The sequence below is a fragment of the Oncorhynchus kisutch genome, linkage group LG30 (assembly GCF_002021735.2).
Source record: "Oncorhynchus kisutch isolate 150728-3 linkage group LG30, Okis_V2, whole genome shotgun sequence".
Classification (NCBI taxonomy): Eukaryota; Metazoa; Chordata; class Actinopteri; order Salmoniformes; family Salmonidae; genus Oncorhynchus; species Oncorhynchus kisutch.
In genome coordinates, this window is record NC_034203.2 from 16,843,762 (window position 1) to 16,864,053 (window position 20,292).

The 20,292-nt window shown below is 42.8% G+C and overlaps 1 protein-coding gene across 1 annotated transcript; it reads right to left on the reverse strand.

The window, feature by feature from the left end:
• Window positions 1-8,389: 8,389 nt before the first annotated feature.
• LOC116358631 (ladderlectin-like) lies at window positions 8,390-12,250 on the reverse strand. Its single transcript, XM_031810559.1, has 6 exons — window positions 12,126-12,250; window positions 10,904-10,991; window positions 10,447-10,562; window positions 9,962-10,153; window positions 8,753-8,867; window positions 8,390-8,633 (listed from the first exon to the last, which is right to left on the reverse strand). Exons 1-6 carry the CDS (start codon window positions 12,138-12,140, stop codon window positions 8,542-8,544), a joined length of 618 nt encoding a protein of 205 aa, XP_031666419.1. The 5' UTR covers window positions 12,141-12,250; the 3' UTR covers window positions 8,390-8,541.
• Window positions 12,251-20,292: the final 8,042 nt, after the last annotated feature.

Sequence of the window (20,292 nt, forward strand, 5' to 3'; positions counted from 1 at the left end):
TAAAATTTCAGCTCATACAGGAGAAGACTGATCAGAGATGCAGCCAAGAGGCCCATGATCACTCTGGATGAACTGCAGAGATCTACAGCTGAGGTGGGAGACTCTGTCCATAGGACAACAATCAGTCGTATATTGCACAAATCTGGCCTTTATGGAAGAGTGGCAAGAAGAAAGCCATTTCTTAAAGATATCCATAAAAAGTGTTGTTTAAAGTTTGCCACAAGCCACCTGGGAGACACACCAAACATGTGGAAGAAGGTGCTCTGGTCAGATGAAACCAAAATTGAGCTTTTTGGCAACAATGCAAACGTTATGTTTGGCGTAAAAGCAACACAGCTCATCACCCTGAACACACCATCCCCACTGTCAAACATGGTGGTGGCAGCATCATGGTTTGGGCCTGCTTTTCTTCAGCAGGGACAGGGAAGATGGTTAAAATTGATGGGAAGATGGATGGAGCCAAATACAGGACCATTCTGGAAGAAAACCTGATGGAGTCTGCAAAAGACCTGAGACTGGGATGGAGATTTGTCTTCCAACAAGACATATGATCCAAAACATAAAGCTAAATCTACAATGGAATGGTGAAAATAAACATATCCAGGTGTTAGAATGGCCAAGTCAAAGTCCAGACCTGAATCCAATCGAGAATCTGTGGAAAGAACTGAAAAACTGCTGTTCACAAACGCTCTCCATCCGACTTACAGCTGTAATCGCAGCAAAGGTAGCGCTACAAGTATTAACTTAAGGGGGCTGCATAATTTTGCACGCCCAATTTTTTTACGTTTTTGATTGTTTAAAAAGTTTGAAATATCCAATAAATGTCGTTCCACTTCATGATTGTGTCCCACTTGTTGTTGATTCTTCACAAAAAAATACAGTTTTATATCTTTATGTTTGAAGCCTGAAATGTGGCAAAGGTCGCAAAGTTCAAGGGGCCGAATACTTTCGCCAAGGCACTGTATATATACGGGACAACGACAAGACGAGGACAAAAGACGTCTGACTGCTATGCCATCTTGGTGACAGAGTGAGGCTGGTAACTCTAATGAACTTATCCTCTAAAGCAAAGGTAACTCTGGGTCTTCCTTTCCTGTGGCGGTCCCACAGGAGAGCCAGTTTCATCATAGCGCTTGATGGTTTTTGCGACTGCAATTGAAGAAACTTTCAAAGTTCTTGAAATGTCCTCATTGACTGACCTTCATGTCTTAAAGCAATGATGGACTGTCATTTCTCTTTGCTTATTTGAGCTTGTTCTTGTCAAATAAATGGACTTGGTCTTTTACCAAATAGGGCTATCTTCTGTATACCACCCCTACCTTGCACAACACAACTGACTGGCTCAACACATTAAGAAGGAATGAAATTCAACAAATTCAGTTTTAACAAGGCACACTGTTAACTGAATTGCATTCAGGTGACTACATCATGAATCTGGATAGAGAATGCCAAAGAGCGTGCAAAGCGTCATCAAGGCAAAGGGTGGCTACTTTGAAGAATCTCAAATATAAAAGATTTTGATTTGTTTAACACTTCTTTGGTTACAACATGATTCCATATGTGTTATGTCAGAGTTTTGATGTCGTCATATTATTCTACAATGTAGAAAATAGTAAAGAATAAAGAAAAACCTTGGAATGAGTGGGTGTGTCCAAACTTTTGACTGCTACTATATATATGTATGCTCTTTACTTGTCAGTGTTCCAAATGGGGACCTTATTTGTATCTTGACCTAAACACGCAAATACAATCAGATAGAATTAATTGCAAGCAGTGCACTGGGTTAGTCAGATTTGATTAAATATAACAGAACAGATGAACTGGCGTGACACTCACTCTCATGGGATGGGTTGCCAAAAAGAACTAACTGAAAGCCACACTCCCAGATCTGTTTATGCTGTTCTGTCAATGCTATCACTGTTTTGGTTTACAGCAAAAATACAGTTGAATTGCAGCTGCTATTTTGATGCTTCTGTATCCCTGGATATCACCTGCAGGAATAGCCATTTTTGTTAAGCTCATTCCTACCCTGCTCCTGTATTCTTTTCAAACATCGACCAGTAGTATCGACAGTGCCTCTTTCTCTCTCTCTGCCAGAGTCTACCCCCTTATAAGAACCCCAACAATAATTGCTAAAAGCCTATGTAAGCCTGTTGGCTGATTGGCATGTATGAGATGATGGAATTTGCTTTTGGAAAAAAGTTGAGGCTTTTTGACACTGGCTTGAGCGGGTCTTAGCAGAGCATGTGTATATGAGCATCAACAAGCCTTGTTACCATATACCCTTTGAGAATGAATGAACAAATTGTTACTTCACACAAACATATGTACCAGATTAATTTGGGTAGTTTTCTTTGCACATTGGAGGACCCCTGCAAACCAAGCGTGAGGTAATGGCAATGATGTCATGTGTGCTATCCACATCCTGGTGCTGAACTGTGAAACGTGGGGGACAGTATTTGGCTGCTGAACAATTTGAATCAGCTTGCCTCGTGGAATACTCTTTGATCAAAACTGATACATTAATGAAATCGTTGCACTAATGAATTCTTTGGAAACTAGAATCTGATTAAGGGAAAGTTACACACTTTTTTCTGTGAGCGCAATCAACAACCTATTTGTGCATGCCCAACGGAATGAACATTGTGGTGCGGGGACTGCCATATTGTGTCATCATTTTGACATAAGGTGTAGAGACATTTTTGCGGTTGTAAAGCTAATTTCCACTAATTGTACACATTTTGCTATATGAGTGAGAGACTAATACATTCAATGGGGGCCTGTCATGCCAAATACTGTCCCCCACTGCGTCACAATGGGATTCGATCGACTATTAGCGTCCATTGCTATATCGACGGAGTGATTCGAATTTTGGAGATCACAGCCTAAATTGTGTTATTTTCTTCGTCGCTCTGCAAACAAGGCTGATTTCTGCGACAATTTCTCTGTTTAAACAAGCTTTGTTTAGCTTGTAACATGGAAACGTTCATTCAAACTACTTTTTGGGGTACCTCGTCAACATTACAACATGAAATCCATGTCTTAAACGTTGCTACGTTTCAGGAAATGGCAAAGAAAACGTGTATTCTGCTTGACACATTAAAGTTACTTACCTTACAGATCACAAAGTAAGCTGATGTCCACTCCATTCAGATGTAAATCCTTTTGATTCAGTCACTAACTTGTCTGGCTGTCATCTTTTTATTAAACCTGCCCTCATCTACACTGAAATAATACCATTTCAGTAGTCCTCTATTATGATTCCCCCCACCTCTCTCTCATTTAATACACCCTTGTGGTTGAATAAATATATAATCATCTGGTGTAGGTCCAAGGATACAACAATGAATAACCTGGAACAAATAAATGCCATCAAAGGATACCTTACAGCTTCCAATAATGAACACCTTGTGAAACCCAACCTGTCAATATATTTTCATACATAAACTTGAATCGTTTTTGGTACAGTTGTGTCATGAATTTTTTTCCACTGATTTTCTGTACACTCACATGGCAATCATAGATAAAATACTGAATTCTGGTTTGTGGAATATAGAGGAGGTGGTTGCTGTGTGGGTGGGAGGGAGGTTCTGCCTGTCCCTTGTTCTCAACAGGCAGCCAGTCTCGGAAGGGGGACTGCAAAGTCCAGGCACTGCTGCTCTCTTGAGAACAGGAGCAGAGTTAAAGGGAACAGGTTAGGAGACAGACACATAAACAAGCAAACACAGGTTACACTGAGAACATGTCATGGATTGGTGCAGTGTTAGAAATGGGAGATATGTACTTCAACACTTTTGGAAGGTATAGCCTAACTGGTCCCACTCCGACTCAGAGCACAGCAAACCAAACTGATCCGAACTCACTGGTTCTGGTGGATGGAATACCTCCTGGGGGGCTCGGCCAGTCGATGGTCCTAAAGTCATTTGTAGAGGTAAATTGAAGAGGTAAATATTTTATACGCTTAGCATAACTACAATTTCTTGCTTTTCTCAACCAAAACTTTACGTAGTTTGTCTATCGAGCTTCCCCGAAGTGTAGGGCGTCAGGGCTTTCAGTGGTCGACTAATTGTTGGCTTCCACCGAGGTAACCCTAGGAAGACAGAAAAAAAGATCAGCATTAGGGAAACTAAAAGGTTGTTTCAGGTTGTTTTGTATGCAAATAGTAAAAACGCTAAATAGTATAAAGTGAATATAAATATTCACTTTAACAGATGGTGACCCCAGCTAGGAGCAAAAGAGCAGAGAGGTTTTCCCCAGGTCTCACCTTCCTTTCATCCTTTTCTCCTTCTGTTTCTCCTGCGCCTTGTCAAGTCTCACCTTGATTGATAACAGGAATAAATACAATCATATACATTTCATAGGAAGGTGGTCCTCAAAGGCGTTCTGATCTGGTTCAAAAACTTCCACCACATCAGATGGGGTTTCAGGGATCTGAAAGTACGTTATACAAACATTTGAAAGACTACAGTATGTGCAATAACAATTGCATTGTTTACCTCAGTCAACAGCTGCGGCTCCCGTTTGTACTCGGTGGAGGCCTGGATGCTGCTGTTGTGTGCAAAGAGAGACTCACCTTCAGGTTGTTCTCACATCCTTCCTGGTACCAATCAAGGGACTTGCCCATGGCGGTCTTGAGGGTCTCGTTGGTCCAGTCACCAAACCTGGAGGAGGGGGTAGGAAAGCGATATTGAAATATGTCTAATTATGTACCATGGAAAAAACTAAAAGAAATTGTAAAAAAATAACCATTCCAGCATTCATGACCTCGGTCACTCAAGATGACCGTGGGTGTTGATGTCCACCATCGTCTTGGAGGTGGCCTCGCCAGTCTATCATACAAAACAAAAATCTATTTTTGGTTCCAAGCACCTTTAATGGTTCACAGAAGGGAATTTAGATTTAAACACGTACTCTTCTTTCCCTTACTGACCCTAATGGGTATTGCCTCCACCCACTTGGTAAAGTGACGGCCTTCAGTTCAATACCATGATCACGGTGATGTAATTATACTAGCTAGCTGTGCATGGAGGGAGTAAACACGTCATGCTGAGCATCATGGGATTCCATATGCAATTCATTTCTAAAGCCCTTTTTAGGTCAGATTTCACACAAAGTGCTTCTACAGAAAACCAGCCTAGAACCCCAAACAGCAAGCAATACAGATGTAGACGCACGGTGATCCGCAGGCAGAACAGTTGAAACCAGTCTAATACATTTGGCTCTAATAAATTCCATCTTGTACTCACACGTCTATACCCAGCGAGAGTTTGGAAATGCAAAGCTACATTCTGGGATTCGAACCACCAAAGGGCTGCCCCACTACTTGGTATTTGTTATTTCTTACATTGTTACCCCAGGAAATCTTAAGTTTCATTACATGCAGCCGGGGGGAACTATTGGATATAAGAGCAACGTCAACTCCCCAACATTACGACCAGGAATACGACTTTCCCGAAACGGCTCCTCTGTTTGGTCCACCACTCAGGACAATCGGATCCCAGCCGGCGACCTAAAACAACAGCGCCGTAGAATGGGCAGACGGAGCGGTCTTCTGGTCAGGCTCCGTAGACGGGCAAATCGCGCACCGCTCCCGAGCATACTACTCGCCAATGTCCAGTCTCTTGACAACATGGTAGACGAAATCCGAGCAAGAGTCGGTACAGCCACCTGGTTTCTTCACGCATCGCGCCGACAGAAACAAACATCTCTCTGGCAAGAAGAAGGGCGGGGGTGTATGCCTTATGATTAACGAGACGTGGTGTGATCATAACATACAGGAACTCAAGTCCTTTTGTTCACCAATCAAATGCCAACCGCATTATCTACCAAGAGAATTCTCTTCGATACCCCACCCAAGCAGACACATCGACGGCCCTGAAAGAACTTCATTGGACTCCATGTAAACTGGAAACCACATATCCTGAGGCTGCATTTAGTGTAGCTGGGGATTTTAACAAGGCTAATCTGAAAACAAGGCTCCCTAAATGTTATCAGCATATCGAATGCGCGACCCGGGCTGGCAAAACCCTGGATCATTGTTATTCTAACTTCCGCGACGCATACAAAGCCCTCCCCTGCCCTCATTTTGGAAAATCTGACCACGACTCCATTTTGTTGCTGCCAGCCTATAGACAGAAACGCCCGTGCTCAGGTCTGTTCAAAGCTGGTCCGACCAATCAGATTCCACGCTTCAAGATTGCTTCGATCACGTGGACTGGGATATGTTCCGAATAGCGTCGGACAATAACATTGATGAATACGCTGATTCGGTGTGCGAGTTTATTAGCAAGTGCATAGGTGATGTTGTACCCACAGTGTCTATTAAACCCTTCCAACCAGAAACCGTGGATTGATGGCAGCATTCGCGCAAAACTGAAAGCGCAAATCACTGCTTTTAAATCTGGGCAAGGAAACCGGAAACATGACCGAATACAAACAGTGTAGCTATTCCCGCCGCAAGGCAATCAAACAAGCTAAGCGTCAGTATAGAGACAAAGTAGAGTCGCAATTCAACGGCTCAGACACGAGAGGTATGTGGCAGGGGCTACAGTCAATCACGGACTACAAAAACAAAACCGGCTCAGTCACGAACCACGATGTCTTGCTCCCAGACAAACAACTTCTTTGCTCGCTTTGAGGACAATACATTGCCACCGACACGGCCCGCTCCCAAAACCTGCGGGCTCTCCTTCACCGCAGCCAACGTGAGTAAAACACTTAAACGTATTACCGGGCCAGACGGCATCCCTAGCCGCGTCCTCAGAGCATGCGCAGACCAGCTGGCTAGTGTGTTCACGGACATATTCAAGCAATCCTTTCCATGTCTGCTGTGCCCACATGCTTCAAGAGGGCCACCATTGTTTCTGTTCCCAAGAAAGCTAAGGTAACGGAGCTAAATGTCTATCGCCCCGTAGCACTCACTTGCGTCATCATGAAGTGCTTTGAGAGACTAGACAACGACCATATCACCTCCACCCTACCCGACACCCACTCCAATAGGTTCACAGACGCAATCACACTGCCCTAACCCATCTGGACAAGAGGAATACCTATGTAAGAATGCTGTTCATCGACTACAGCTCAGCATTTAACGCCATAGTACCCTCCAAACCTGTCATTAAGCGCGAGACCCTGGGCCTCGACCCCACCCTGTGCAACTGGGTCCTGGACTTCCTGACGGGCTGCCCCCAGGTGGTGAGGGTAGGAAACAACTTCTCCACCCTGCTGATCCTCAACACTGAGGCCCCACACGGGAGCGTTCTCAGCCCTCTCCTGTACGCCCTGTTCACCCATGACTGCGTGGACATGCACGCCTCCAACTCAAGTTTGTAGACAACACTAGTGATAGGCTTGATTACCAACAACGAGACGGCCTACAGGAAGGAGGTGAGGGCCCTCGGAGTGAGGTGTCAGGAAAATAACCACAAAGGAGATGATCGTGGACATCAGGAAACAGCAGAGGGAGCAGACCCCTATCCATATCGACGGAACAGTAGTGGAAAGTTCCGGACACATTACGGACAAACTGAAATGATCCACCCACACAGGCGGCACATCAGCGCCTCTTCAACCTCGGTAGGCTGAAGAAACTCTGCTTGTCACCAGAAACTCACTTTTACAGACACACAATCGAGAGCATCCTGTATCACCGCCTGGTACCACAACCGTAAGGCTCTCCAGAAGGTAGTGAGGTCTGCACAACGCATCACCAGGGGCAACCTACCTGCCCTCCAGGACACCTACACCACCCCATGTCACAGGAAGGCCAAAAAGATCAAGGACCAACCTGTTCACCCCACTATCATCCAGAAGGCGAGGTCAGTACAGGTGCATCAAAGCGGGGACAGAGACTGAAAACCAGCTTCTCTCTCAAGGCCATCACTGTTACCCCCATCACTAACATTGAGTGGCTGCTGCCAACCTCTAACCACTTTATAGAATGTTTACAAACAGGTATATACACTGTACTCAACCATTTTCTGCATCTTGCCTATGCCGGTCGGCCATCCATATTTTTTATGTACATATGTGAAATTGTTAGATATTACTGCATGGTCAGAACTAGAAGCACAAGCATTTCTCGACACTCGCATTAGCATCTGCTAACCATGTGTATGTGACAAATAAAATTGATAGGGAACAGATGGGGTAGGGAAATGTAACACTTAAAATTCACAGAAGGTGCTCTGACAACAGCATGATCATTTTCTACTTATTTTAAAGCTATATACACTGTTCGTTTACGTTAATGTTTGTGGAGTAAGACAACTTTTTGGGTCCTCATAGAATCCTATTCTTCAAGAAACAATGGATCAAAGAATTGAAATGCCCACCCAGACTGCATCTTCAAGAAACAAAGTGAAGCAATGTTAAATAACGACTCATGAGATTAAATACGTACACCAGTTTTATTGACAACAAGCTACAATAGTTACACAACAAGTCAAATGTATTTTACAGCAACAAATACCTTCAAAGTAATTCACTATAACATGAAACATTTGCAGTTAGGATGCTGACACCAGAGTAGCATTTTCTGTTTCAATTGACAGTTTGAAGGATTAAACAGGTTCTTATGGAGCACACGGAGGGATAGCTCTTTCCACATGAGACATCGTTCCAGCCGTTTTCAGCTTAAGAGGAAACACGAAATAGAAATTACCTCTCGATGTACACTCGAAAAGAGAAAAGTAGCTCACATTTATTTGTTAAACTTACTCAAAAAAGTTTAATTTGATGAATGATAATGTACCTCCAAAGTTGAAATGAATACATGGCTCTCTGGCACCATTGTTGTTATTCGGCTCCCCTTCAGCCCAGCTCTCGTGATCAAATTTGGAGCCGTCACTCCAGAACCATAGCCTGTCCTGTGTGGAAGTAGTGAGATCTCAGTATCAAATGTTACATGTGCTTGCTGAACAATTTCTAAAATACAACACTCATGGTCTTTCCTCCAACAAAACGGTAAAAGCCACCACTAGCAAAACGTGCAGACTGACACTGGAACTGTTGGGTGAAAAAAATACACAAGTGTTGATACACATTTCTAGAAATCCCAAAATTAGAAAAAGACAGCTAGTAAGTCGTTTCTGCGCCATAGCAAAGAGGAAGAGGCGAAGCGAGAAGGATAACTATAAGCCCAAAATCTGCCTTCTCAAGCGGGTAGCGTTTTTCCTGGTCACCAAGCAACTCGTTTTTGTATGGCCGTCAATAAGATGGCAAATTTAATTAACGAAAAACATAATGGCTTATTTGAGCAAATATATACGTTTTGTAATGCTTAGGTCGTTACGAGTACTGATACAAGTAGCACACATGACATGCCAGAAACTGAGAAAAACATTTCTCTCCGAGTTGTGCCTGTCCCTCGAATCTGCCCGACATTGCAGACTCTTCACATCGTTAGAGGCCAATGGAGTATCTGGTTCATCTAATGGATCATCTAATGGATCATCTAATGGATCATCTAATGGATCATCTAATGGATCATCTAATGGATCATCTAATGGATCATCTGTGGCAATTGCTCTGGATATTTCGAGATGCTCAACTCAAATCTAGACCTACAACCAACAGTATTTCTTTTGCTTTTGACAATGACTTCACGAGGCATAGGTCACATGCCTAAATACTTAAAGTCACATTAATATCAGTTTAAAGAGATGACATTGGGCCATGTTTACTTGAATAGTGTCTGGTTAAAAGGTAGGCAAGTAACTTCATGCCTACTGTGCCAAAGCAATTTACAGTTATTAAAATGGTAATATCCAAATTCCACGTAGAACTCGAGTTGCGAATGTCAATCTTTCCTCTGCGGTACCTCAAACTGTGGTCATTACCAGCTGAGAAACTGGCCAGTTGATTACTCCTGGCACAGAGTTGTCTGACCAGTGTCTTAACACCTACTCCGAGCTGATGGTTTTATTAGTCTTAAGTATTAAGGCATCTTCACTTTGGGTACCTTTTCCACCTTTGCTTGAACAGCATCAAATCCGCCAATCCAGGTAAGAGGGAAACTGCCAGTCGTGATCAACACCACCGCCTGTAGAAATTGGGACTCTTCATAGCTGTGCACAGATGCCAGGTTTGCGCCAAGGTACTTTACAGTGTTGTACACAGGCTTCAGTTTTTGTCCAAGTAACTGACAGTGGCGCTAGAGCAAGCAGTACACAGAGACAAAGACATGTCATAATGGAAGCATTAGTCAGTTGTCCAGTCTGAGAATTTGTCTTCTGGAATCTCAAATATAGGAATTAGTTCATCTCAGTCTTAACCCATGCCTTGAGGGTTCTAATATACAAGAGGGCCCAACTCCACACAATATTGAAAAGCCTATAGAAAATTGCAATTACAGCATATTAAGGGGACGTTCAGTATTTTACATGAGGCGCCTGTTAAAATAAGGCCAAAGCACCTTTAACTCAAAAAACTAAGTAAGCATTATACCTCTGCATTGGGCCATGTCCTTGCAGTTTTGACAAACATGAAGCAGCGTGAATTAAATTGGAACCAGCCTCTGGGGCATGGGTTTCTTTGGTCTGCTGCAAATGTCACCAAATCATCTGAAAGGAGAAGACAGGGAGGGTTCCGAAATTGCAGCCGACTTTAAAGGATAGTCCAGACTGACCCTTGCATCAAAAATAACATTTGGAGATCAGTCATGCCACACTACAACAAAACATACACAATCAATGATGTAAAGCACAAACTCATTCCACAGAGCACAGAGTGTCTACAGGTTTTCGCTCCTCCCTCGATTGATCAATTTAGGTCACTAATTAGTAAGGAACTCCCCTCACCTGGTTGTCTAGGTCTTCATTGAAAGGTAAGCCAACTGCAGATGCAAGAGACTCCGTGGAATGCGTTTGACACTCGTGATGTAAAGTGTGAGGCTGACTCTTACTTGCTATGCGCGCAGTCATTCTGTCGCCCAGTGTAAAGGCAGCGCTGAGAAGCAGTAGAAGGGTCAACATCGCCATGGTGATAGTCTCCTGAGAGACACACGAGATAAGCCATCAGTGTTTCCCCAACCTCTCCTCGAGTACCCCAGCAAGTCCACTTAACACATTCAACTAATGAAGGGCTAAGGAATACCAGGTATCATCTCTTCCACCACAGAGTAGATTAGCCTGGCACACGGGAATAAGGAGAAGTCTATGCTCTTGGGTTCTCCCCGAAACAGCACCCTAGATAACTAACCCCGATGCATGGCACACCTAGTAAGTCACCTTTTTGCAAATGAAATTGGCTGGTAAAGTACATTTTTCTAGAGCAGGAGACTCAACTTGCCTGGCATGAGCTACCTTTTATTAATACACACGTCGCAAGCGACTTCTTTCAAATAGGCTCATTCTTCTCTGCCCTACAACTCTTCAGTGTACCGGTCTGGCAATAGACACAGTAAAATGAGTAATAAACTACTAAAGGGGCCCTATAAAAAAAGCTGTGATTTTAAACCCCAAATTACAGCCATTTTCATAAATGTTCTCAGTTCAATTTCCTGGTTTGCCACTCAATTACAATTGGTAATGGAGAACAAAATGTAATGTTCTGAGTCCATGGCAGTGCTTAAATCACATCAGAATACCATTTCTTTTAGGTCTGGAAGAAAAGTAACTAGCGATGGTTCTGTATTGCCAATTGATGCTCATTTCATGGCAAGGTTTGCAAATAACAAAAGATACCATTTCTATACTTTTGACAAGTATACCTTGCAGTTAATACTTAGTTGTGAAAGAATCTGGCAACCCACTAGGCATCAACTGGCTACACAGGGAGTGAGCGACAAGGCAATATTGCTGGAAATTGGCAGATATGGTTTTAAATGTGACGTTTTAAGCCAATAGTTAACTAACCAGAGGTGGGATAACGTCAAGTCGTGTTGATTTAGTAACTTGCAGTGTCTGATACTTGAGATTTGTTTGACAGTTGAACACGTGAAAAAATATATTTTTTTAAAAATCTGAATTGTTTGGCAAACTACTATGACCTGTTGGAGACCCCTGCACTACATTTGAACAGGGTCACATGTGCCCGATGGGTCCTGGTAAAAAGTAGTGTACCACATAGGTTACCATTTGGGATGAAAGCAGATACAGTACTAGATGACTATGTTGAACTCTCACCTGTAGTCTGGTCATGTCAGCGCTCTGTTTGTGAGTTGAGTTCTACTGCTTCCTGCTCTCCTTTTTTAAGGACCCATCCAGTCAGACCCCTCCCTCTCTCATCCTTTAACCGGTCAAATAATCAACTAATCATCAAGCTTTTATCATTTGAATCAGCTGTGTTGTGTTAGGGCAAAAACCAAAACGTATAGCCACGGGAAGAAGTTTGTTGGTGCAGGGTACTTTTAATGAATGTTATTTTCAATTGGGGTGCTGGAAAAATATCTTTGCCTGTGCTACAGGCGCTCTATTGGTCCACTATTATAGCACAACTTTTGTGAAAATGTAACAAATCTATAAAAAGTGAACATATATATATATTGGACACACCTACTCATTCAAGGCTTTTTCTTTATTTTGACTATTTTCTTTGTAGAATAATAGTGAAGACATCAAAACTGTGAAATAACACATGAAGGCCTGATTCACACAGTCTCCTCTGAACAGTTGATGTTGAGATGTGTCTGTTACTTGAACTCTGTGAAGCATTTATTTGGGCTGCCATTTCTTTTCTTCTCTTTTTTTAATTGAACCTTTATTTAACCAGGTAGGCAAGTTGAGAACAAGTTCTCATTCACAATTGCGACCTGGCCAAGATATAGCCAAGCAGTTTGACACATACAGTGGGGCATAATTTGCAAATAAATTCATTAAAAATCCTACAATGTGATTTTCTGGATTTTTTTTGTCTGTCATAGTTGAAGTGTACCTATGATGAAAATTACAGGCCTCTGTCATTTTTTTAAGTGGGAGAACTTGCACAATTGGTGGCTGACTAAATACTTTTTTGCCCCACTGTACAACAACACAGAGTTACACATGGAGTTAAACAAACATACAGTCAGTAATACAGTAGAAACAAGTCTATACACGATGTGAGCAAATGAGGTGAGATAAGGGAGGTAAAGGTGAAAAAAAGGCCATGGTGGCAAAGTAAATACAATATAGCAAGTAAAACACTGGAATGGTAGATTTGCAGTGGAAGAATGTGCAAAGTAGAAATAAAAATAATGGGATGCAAAGGAGCAAAATAAATAAATAAATAAAATAAAATAAATACAGTAGGGAAAGAGGTAGTTGTTTGGGCTAAATTATAGGTGGGCTATGTACAGGTGCAGTAATCTGTGAGCTGCTCTGACAGCTGGTGCTTAAAGCTAGTCAGGGAGATAAGTGTTTCCAGTTTCAGAGATTTTTGGAGTTCGTTCCAGTCATTGGCAGCAGAGAACTGAAAGGAGAGGCGGCCAAAGAAAGAATTGGTTTTGGGGGTGACCAAAGAGATATACCTGCTGGAGCGCGTGCTACAGGTGGGTGATGCTATGGTGACCAGCGAGCTGAGATAAGGGGGGACTTTACCTAGCAGGGTCTTGCAGATGACATGGAGCCAGTGGGTTTGGCGACGAGTATGAAGCGAGGGCCAGCCAACGAGAGTGTACAGGTCGCAATGGTGGGTAGTATATGGGGCTTTGGTGACAAAACGGATGGCACTGTGATAGACTGCATCCAATTTGTTGAGTAGGGTATTGGAGGCTATTTTGTAAATGATGACCGCAGCTGTTTTCCAATCTTTGGGACGACACGAAAGAGAGGTTGAACAGGCTAGTAATAGGGGTGGCAACAATTTCGGCAGATAATTTTAGAAAGAAAGGGTCCAGATTGTCTAGCCCGGCTGATTTATAGGGGTCCAGATTTTGTAGCTCTTTCAGAGCATCAGCTGACTGGATTTGGGAGAAGGAGAAATGGGGAAGGCTTGGGCGAGTTGCTGTGGGGGGTGCAGTGCTGTTGACCGGGGTAGGGGTAGCCAGGTGGAAAGCATGGCCAGCCGTAGAAAAATGCTTATTGAAATTCTCAATTATAGTGGATTTATCAGTGGTGACAGTGTTTCCTATCTTCAGTGCAGTGGGCAGCTGGGAGGAGGTGTTCTTATTCTCCATGGACTTTACAGTGTCCCAGAACCTTTTGGAGTTAGTGTTGCAGGAAGCAAATTTCTGCTTGAAAAAGCTAGCCTTGGCTTTTCTAACTGCCTGTGTATAATGGTTTCTAGCTTCTCTGAAAAGCTGCATATCACGGGGGCTGTTCGATGCTAATACAGAACGCCATAGGATGTTTTTGTGTTGGTTAAGTGCAGTCAGGTCTGGGGAGAACCAAGGGCTATATCATTTCCTGGTTCTAAATTTCTTGAATGGGGCATGCTTATTTAAGATGGTTAGGAAGACATTGAAAAAAAATAACCAGGCATGATGAGATCCATATTCTTCCAGGATACCCCGGCCAGGTCGATTAGAAAGGCCTGCTCGCTGAAGTGTTTCAGGGAGCGTTTGACAGTGATGAGTGGAGGTCGTTTGACCGCTGACCCATTACGGATGCAGGCAATGAGGCAGTGATCGCTGAGATCTTGGTTGAAGACAGCAGAGGTGTATTTAGAGGGCAAGTTGGTTCAGATGATATCTATGAGGGTGCCCGTGTTTACGACTTTGGGGGGATACCTAGTAGGTTCATTGATAATTTGTGTGAGATTGAGGGCATCAAGCTTAGATTGTAGGATGGCTGGGGTGTTAAGCGTGTTCCAGTTTAGGTCGCCTAGCAAAACGAGCTCTGAAGATAGATGGGGGGCAATCAGTTCACATATGGTGTCCAGAGCACAGCTGGGGGCAGAGGGTGGTCTATAGCAGGCGGCAACGGTGAGAGACTTGTTTTAAGAGAGGTGGATTTTTGAAAGTAGAAGTTCAAATTGTTTGGGTACAGACCTGGACAGAACTCTGCTTTGCAGTAGATTGCAACACTGCCCCCTTTGGCAGTTCTATCTTGTCTGAAAATGTTGTAGATAGGGATAAACATTTCAGAATTGTTGGTGGTCTTCCTAAGCCAGGATTCAGACACAGATAGAACATCCGGGTTGGCAGAGTGTGCTAAAGCAGTGAATAAAACAAACTTAGGGAGGAGGCTTCTAATGTTAACATGCATGAAACCCAGGCTATAACGGTTACAGAAGTCATCAAAAAAGAGCACCTGGGGAATAGGAGTGGAGCTAGGCACTGCAGGGCCTGGATTCACCTCTACATCACCGGAGGAAAAGAGGAGGATAAGGGTATGGCTAAAAGCAATGAGAATTGGTCGTCTAGAACGTCTGGAACAGAGAGTAAAAGGAGGTTTCTGGGGCGATGAAATAGCTTCAAGGTATAATGTACAGACAAAGGTATGGATGTGAATACAGTGGAGGTAAACCTAGGTATTGAGTGATGATGAGAGAGATATTGTCTCTAGAAACATCATTGACACCAGGAGATGTCATCGCATGTGTGGGTGGTAGAACTAATTGGTTGGATAAGGTATAGTGAGCATGACTAGAGGCTCTACAGTGAAATAAGCCAATAAACGCGAACCAGAACAGCAATGGACAAGGCATATTGACATTAAGGAGAGGCATGCTTAGTCGAGTGATCAAAAAGGTTCAGTGAGTAGTTTTTTATTAATTTTTATTTTACCTTTATTTAACCAGGCAAGTCAGTTCAGAACAAATTCTTATTTTCAATGATGGCCTAGGAACAGTGGGTCAACTGCCTGTTCAGGGGCAGAACGACAGATTTGCAACCTTCCGGTTACTAGCCCAACGCTCTAACCACTAGGCTACCCTGCCGCCCCTGCAGGGTAGTGAGGTTGGTTGGGGTCACGGCGATTCAGACAGCTAGCCGGGCCATCGGTAGCAAGCTAGCATAGGATGGAGGTCTGTTTTTAGCCACCTCGTGCGTTTCCGTCGGTAGGATTAGTGGGGTTCCGTGTGGTAGAGGGGATCAATCCAATTCGCAAAAAAAATAGATACAGTTATAGAGGCCCAAGAAAAAGAAAAAAATTGTCCGACAGATCTATTCAGATAGCAGCCGATAAGACAGCTAACGATTAGCGGACCCCAGATGGGCGTTCAGGTAACGACGCGACGGAGGAGCCAGCTGGATAACTCCCTCGGGCAGATAACGTCGGTAGTCCAGTTGTGATGTCCCGGTGGGGCAGTAAAACGGGTCCGGATAGGTGATTGTAGCCTGGAACTCTTCAGCTGGCTAGCTCCGGAATAATTGATGTTTGCTCCGGGATCGAAGTAAGCCGATAGTCACATGGATAGCAGCTAGCTAGCTGCGAGATCCAGGTATAAATGTCCAGAGCTTGCGATTCAAATCCGGGAACATGGAGAGAAAAATAGGTCCGGTGTGTTCCGGTCCGAGCCGCTCCGTACAAAACTGGCGATAGATTTTCGAGCTAAAGGATAGCTGATGAACACAAACCGTGGTTAGCTTAATACTAACGATTAGCCAGTAAAGAAGCTAACTAGCTTCTGGCTAGCTTCTGATTAGCTTCTGGTTAGCTTCAGGGTAGCTTCTGGTTAGCTTCTATGGAGGATTACAGATGAGGGAAATAATACTTTCTTTTATTTTTATAAATTGGTGAGGCGGGTTGCAGGAGAGTGTTTTGAAGTTGAGTTCATGGAAAATAAAAAATATATATAAAAAGGTATGCGAAGAAAGTTGTAAATATATATACAGTGCCTTGCGAAAGTATTCGGCCCCCTTGAACTTTGCGACCTTTTGCCACATTTCAGGCTTCAAACATAAAGATATAAAACTGTATTTTTTGTGAAGAATCAACAACAAGTGGGACACAATCATGAAGTGGAACGACATTTATTGGATATTTCAAACTTTTTTAACAAATCAAAAACTGAAAAATTGGGCGTGCAAAATTATTCAGCCCCTTTACTTTCAGTCAGGCAAACTCTCCAGAAGTTCAGTGAGGATCTCTGAATGATCCAATGTTGACCTAAATGACTAATGATGATAAATACAATCCACCTGTGTGTAATCAAGTCTCCGTATAAATGCACCTGCACTGTGATAGTCTCAGAGGTCCGTCAAAAGCGTAGAGAGCATCATGAAGAACAAGGAACACACCAGGCAGGTCCGAGATACTGTTGTGAAGAAGTTTAAAGCCGGATTTGGATACAACAAGATTTCCCAAGCTTTAAACATCCCAAGGAGCACTGTGCAAGCGATAATATTGAAATGGAAGGAGTATCAGACCACTGCAAATCTACCAAGACCTGGCCGTCCCTCTAAACTTTCAGCTCATACAAGGAGAAGACTGATCAGAGATGCAGCCAAGAGGCCCATGATCACTCTGGATGAACTGCAGAGATCTACAGCTGAGGTGGGAGACTCTGTCCATAGGACAACAATCAGTCGTATATTGCACAAATCTGGCCTTTATGGAAGAGTGGCAAGAAGAAAGCCATTTCTTAAAGATATCCATAAAAAGTGTTGTTTAAAGTTTGCCACAAGCCACCTGGGAGACACACCAAACATGTGGAAGAAGGTGCTCTGGTCAGATGAAACCAAAATTGAACTTTTTGGCAACAATGCAAAACGTTATGTTTGGCGTAAAAGCAACACAGCTCATCACCCTGAACATACCATCCCCACTGTCAAACATGGTGGTGGCAGCATCATGGTTTGGGCCTGCTTTTCTTCAGCAGGGACAGGGAAGATGGTTAAAATTGATGGGAAGATGGATGGAGCCAAATACAGGACCATTCTGGAAGAAAACCTGATGGAGTCTGCAAAAGACCTGAGACTGGGACGGAGATTTGTCTTCCAACAAGACAATGATCCAAAACATAAAGCAAAATCTACAATGGAATGGTTGAAAAATAAACATATCCAGGTGTTAGAATGGCCAAGTCAAAGTCCAGACCTGAATCCAATCGAGAATCTGTGGAAAGAACTGAAAACTGCTGTTCACAAACGCTCTCCATCCGACTTACAGCTGTAATCGCAGCAAAAGGTGGCGCTACAAAGTATTAACTTAAGGGGGCTGAATAATTTTACACGCCCAATTTTTACGTTTTTGATTTGTTTAAAAAAGTTTGAAATATCCAATAAATGTCGTTCCACTTCATGATTGTGTCCCACTTGTTGTTGATTCTTCACAAAAAAAATACAGTTTTATATCTTTATGTTTGAACCTGAAATGTGGCAAAAGGTCGCAAAGTTCAAGGGGGCCGAATACTTTCGCAAGGCACTGTATATATACGGGACACGACAAGACGAGGACAAAAGACGTCTGACTGCTATGCCATCTTGGTGACAGTGTGAGGCTGGTAACTCTAATGAACTTATCCTCTACAGCAAAGGTAACTCTGGGTCTTCCTTTCCTGTGGCGGTCCACAGGAGAGCCAGTTTCATCATAGCGCTTGATGGTTTTTGCGACTGCAATTGAAGAAACTTTCAAAGTTCTTGAAATGTTCCTCATTGACTGACCTTCATGTCTTAAAGCAATGATGGACTGTCATTTCTCTTTGCTTATTTGAGCTGTTCTTGTCAAATAAATGGACTTGGTCTTTTACCAAATAGGGCTATCTTCTGTATACCACCCCTACCTTGCCACAACACTGACTGGCTCAACACATTAAGAAGGAATGAAATTCAACAAATTCAGTTTTAACAAGGCACACCTGTTAACTGAATTGCATTCCAGGTGACTACATCATGAATCTGGATATGAGAATGCCAAGAGCGTGCAAAGCTGTCATCAAGGCAAAGGGTGGCTACTTTGAAGAATCTCAAATATAAAAAGATTTTGATTTGTTTAACACTTCTTTGGTTACAACATGATTCCATATGTGTTATGTCAGAGTTTTGATGTCGTCATTATTATTCTACAATGTAGAAAATAGTAAAGAATAAAGAAAAACCTTGGAATGAGTGGGTGTGTCCAAACTTTTGACTGCTACTATATATATGTATGCTCTTTACTTGTCAGTGTTCCAAATGGGGACCTTATTTGTATCTTGACCTAAACACGCAAATACAATCAGATAGAATTAATTGCAAGCAGTGCACTGGGTTAGTCAGATTTGATTAAATATAACAGAACAGATGAACTGGCGTGACACTCACTCTCATGGGATGGGTTGCCAAAAAGAACTAACTGAAAGCCACACTCCCAGATCTGTTTATGCTGTTCTGTCAATGCTATCACTGTTTTGGTTCACAGCAAAAATACAGTTGAATTGCAGCTGATATTTTGATGCTTCTGTATCCCTGGATATCACCTGCAGGAATAGCCATTTTTGTTAAGCTCATTCCTACCCTGCTCCTGTATTCTTTTCAAACATCGACCAGTAGTATCGACAGTGCCTCTCTCTCTCTCTCTGCCAGAGTCTACCCCCTTATAAGAACCCCAACAATAATTGCTAAAAGCCTATGTAAGCCTGTTGGCTGATTGGCATGTATGAGATGATGGAATTTGCTTATGGAAAAAAGTTGAGGCTTTTTGACACTGGCTTGAGCGGGTCTTAGCAGAGCATGTGTATATGAGCATCAACACGCCTTGTTACCATATACCCTTTGAGAATGAATGAACAAATTGTTACTTCACACAAACATATGTACCAGATTAATTTGGGTAGTTTTCTTTGCACATTGGAGGACCCCTGCAAAACCAAGCGTGAGGTAATGGCAATGATGTCATATGTGCTATCCACATCCTGGTGCTGAACTGTGAAACGTGGGGGACAGTATTTGGCTGCTGAACAATTTGAATCAGCTTGCCTCGTGGAATACTCTTTGATCAAAACTGATACATTAATGAAATCGTTGCACTAATGAATTCTTTGGAAACTAGAATCTGATTAAGGGAAAGTTACACACTTTTTTCTGTGAGCGCAATCAACAACCTATTTGTGCATGCCCAACGGAATGAACATTGTGGTGCGGGGACTGCCATATTGTGTCATCATTTTGACATAAGGTGTAGAGACATTTTTGCGGTTGTAAAGCTAATTTCCACTAATTGTACACATTTTGCTATATGAGTGAGAGACTAATACATTCAATGGGGGCCTGTCATGCCAAATACTGTCCCCCACTGCGTCACAATGGGATTCGATCGACTATTAGCGTCCATTGCTATATCGACGGAGTGATTCGAATTTTGGAGATCACAGCCTAAATTGTGTTCTTTTCTTCGTCGCTCTGCAAACAAGGCTGATTTCTGCGACAATTTCTCTGTTTAAACAAGCTTTGTTTAGCTTGTAACATGGAAACGTTCATTCAAACTACTTTTTGGGGTACCTCGTCAACAT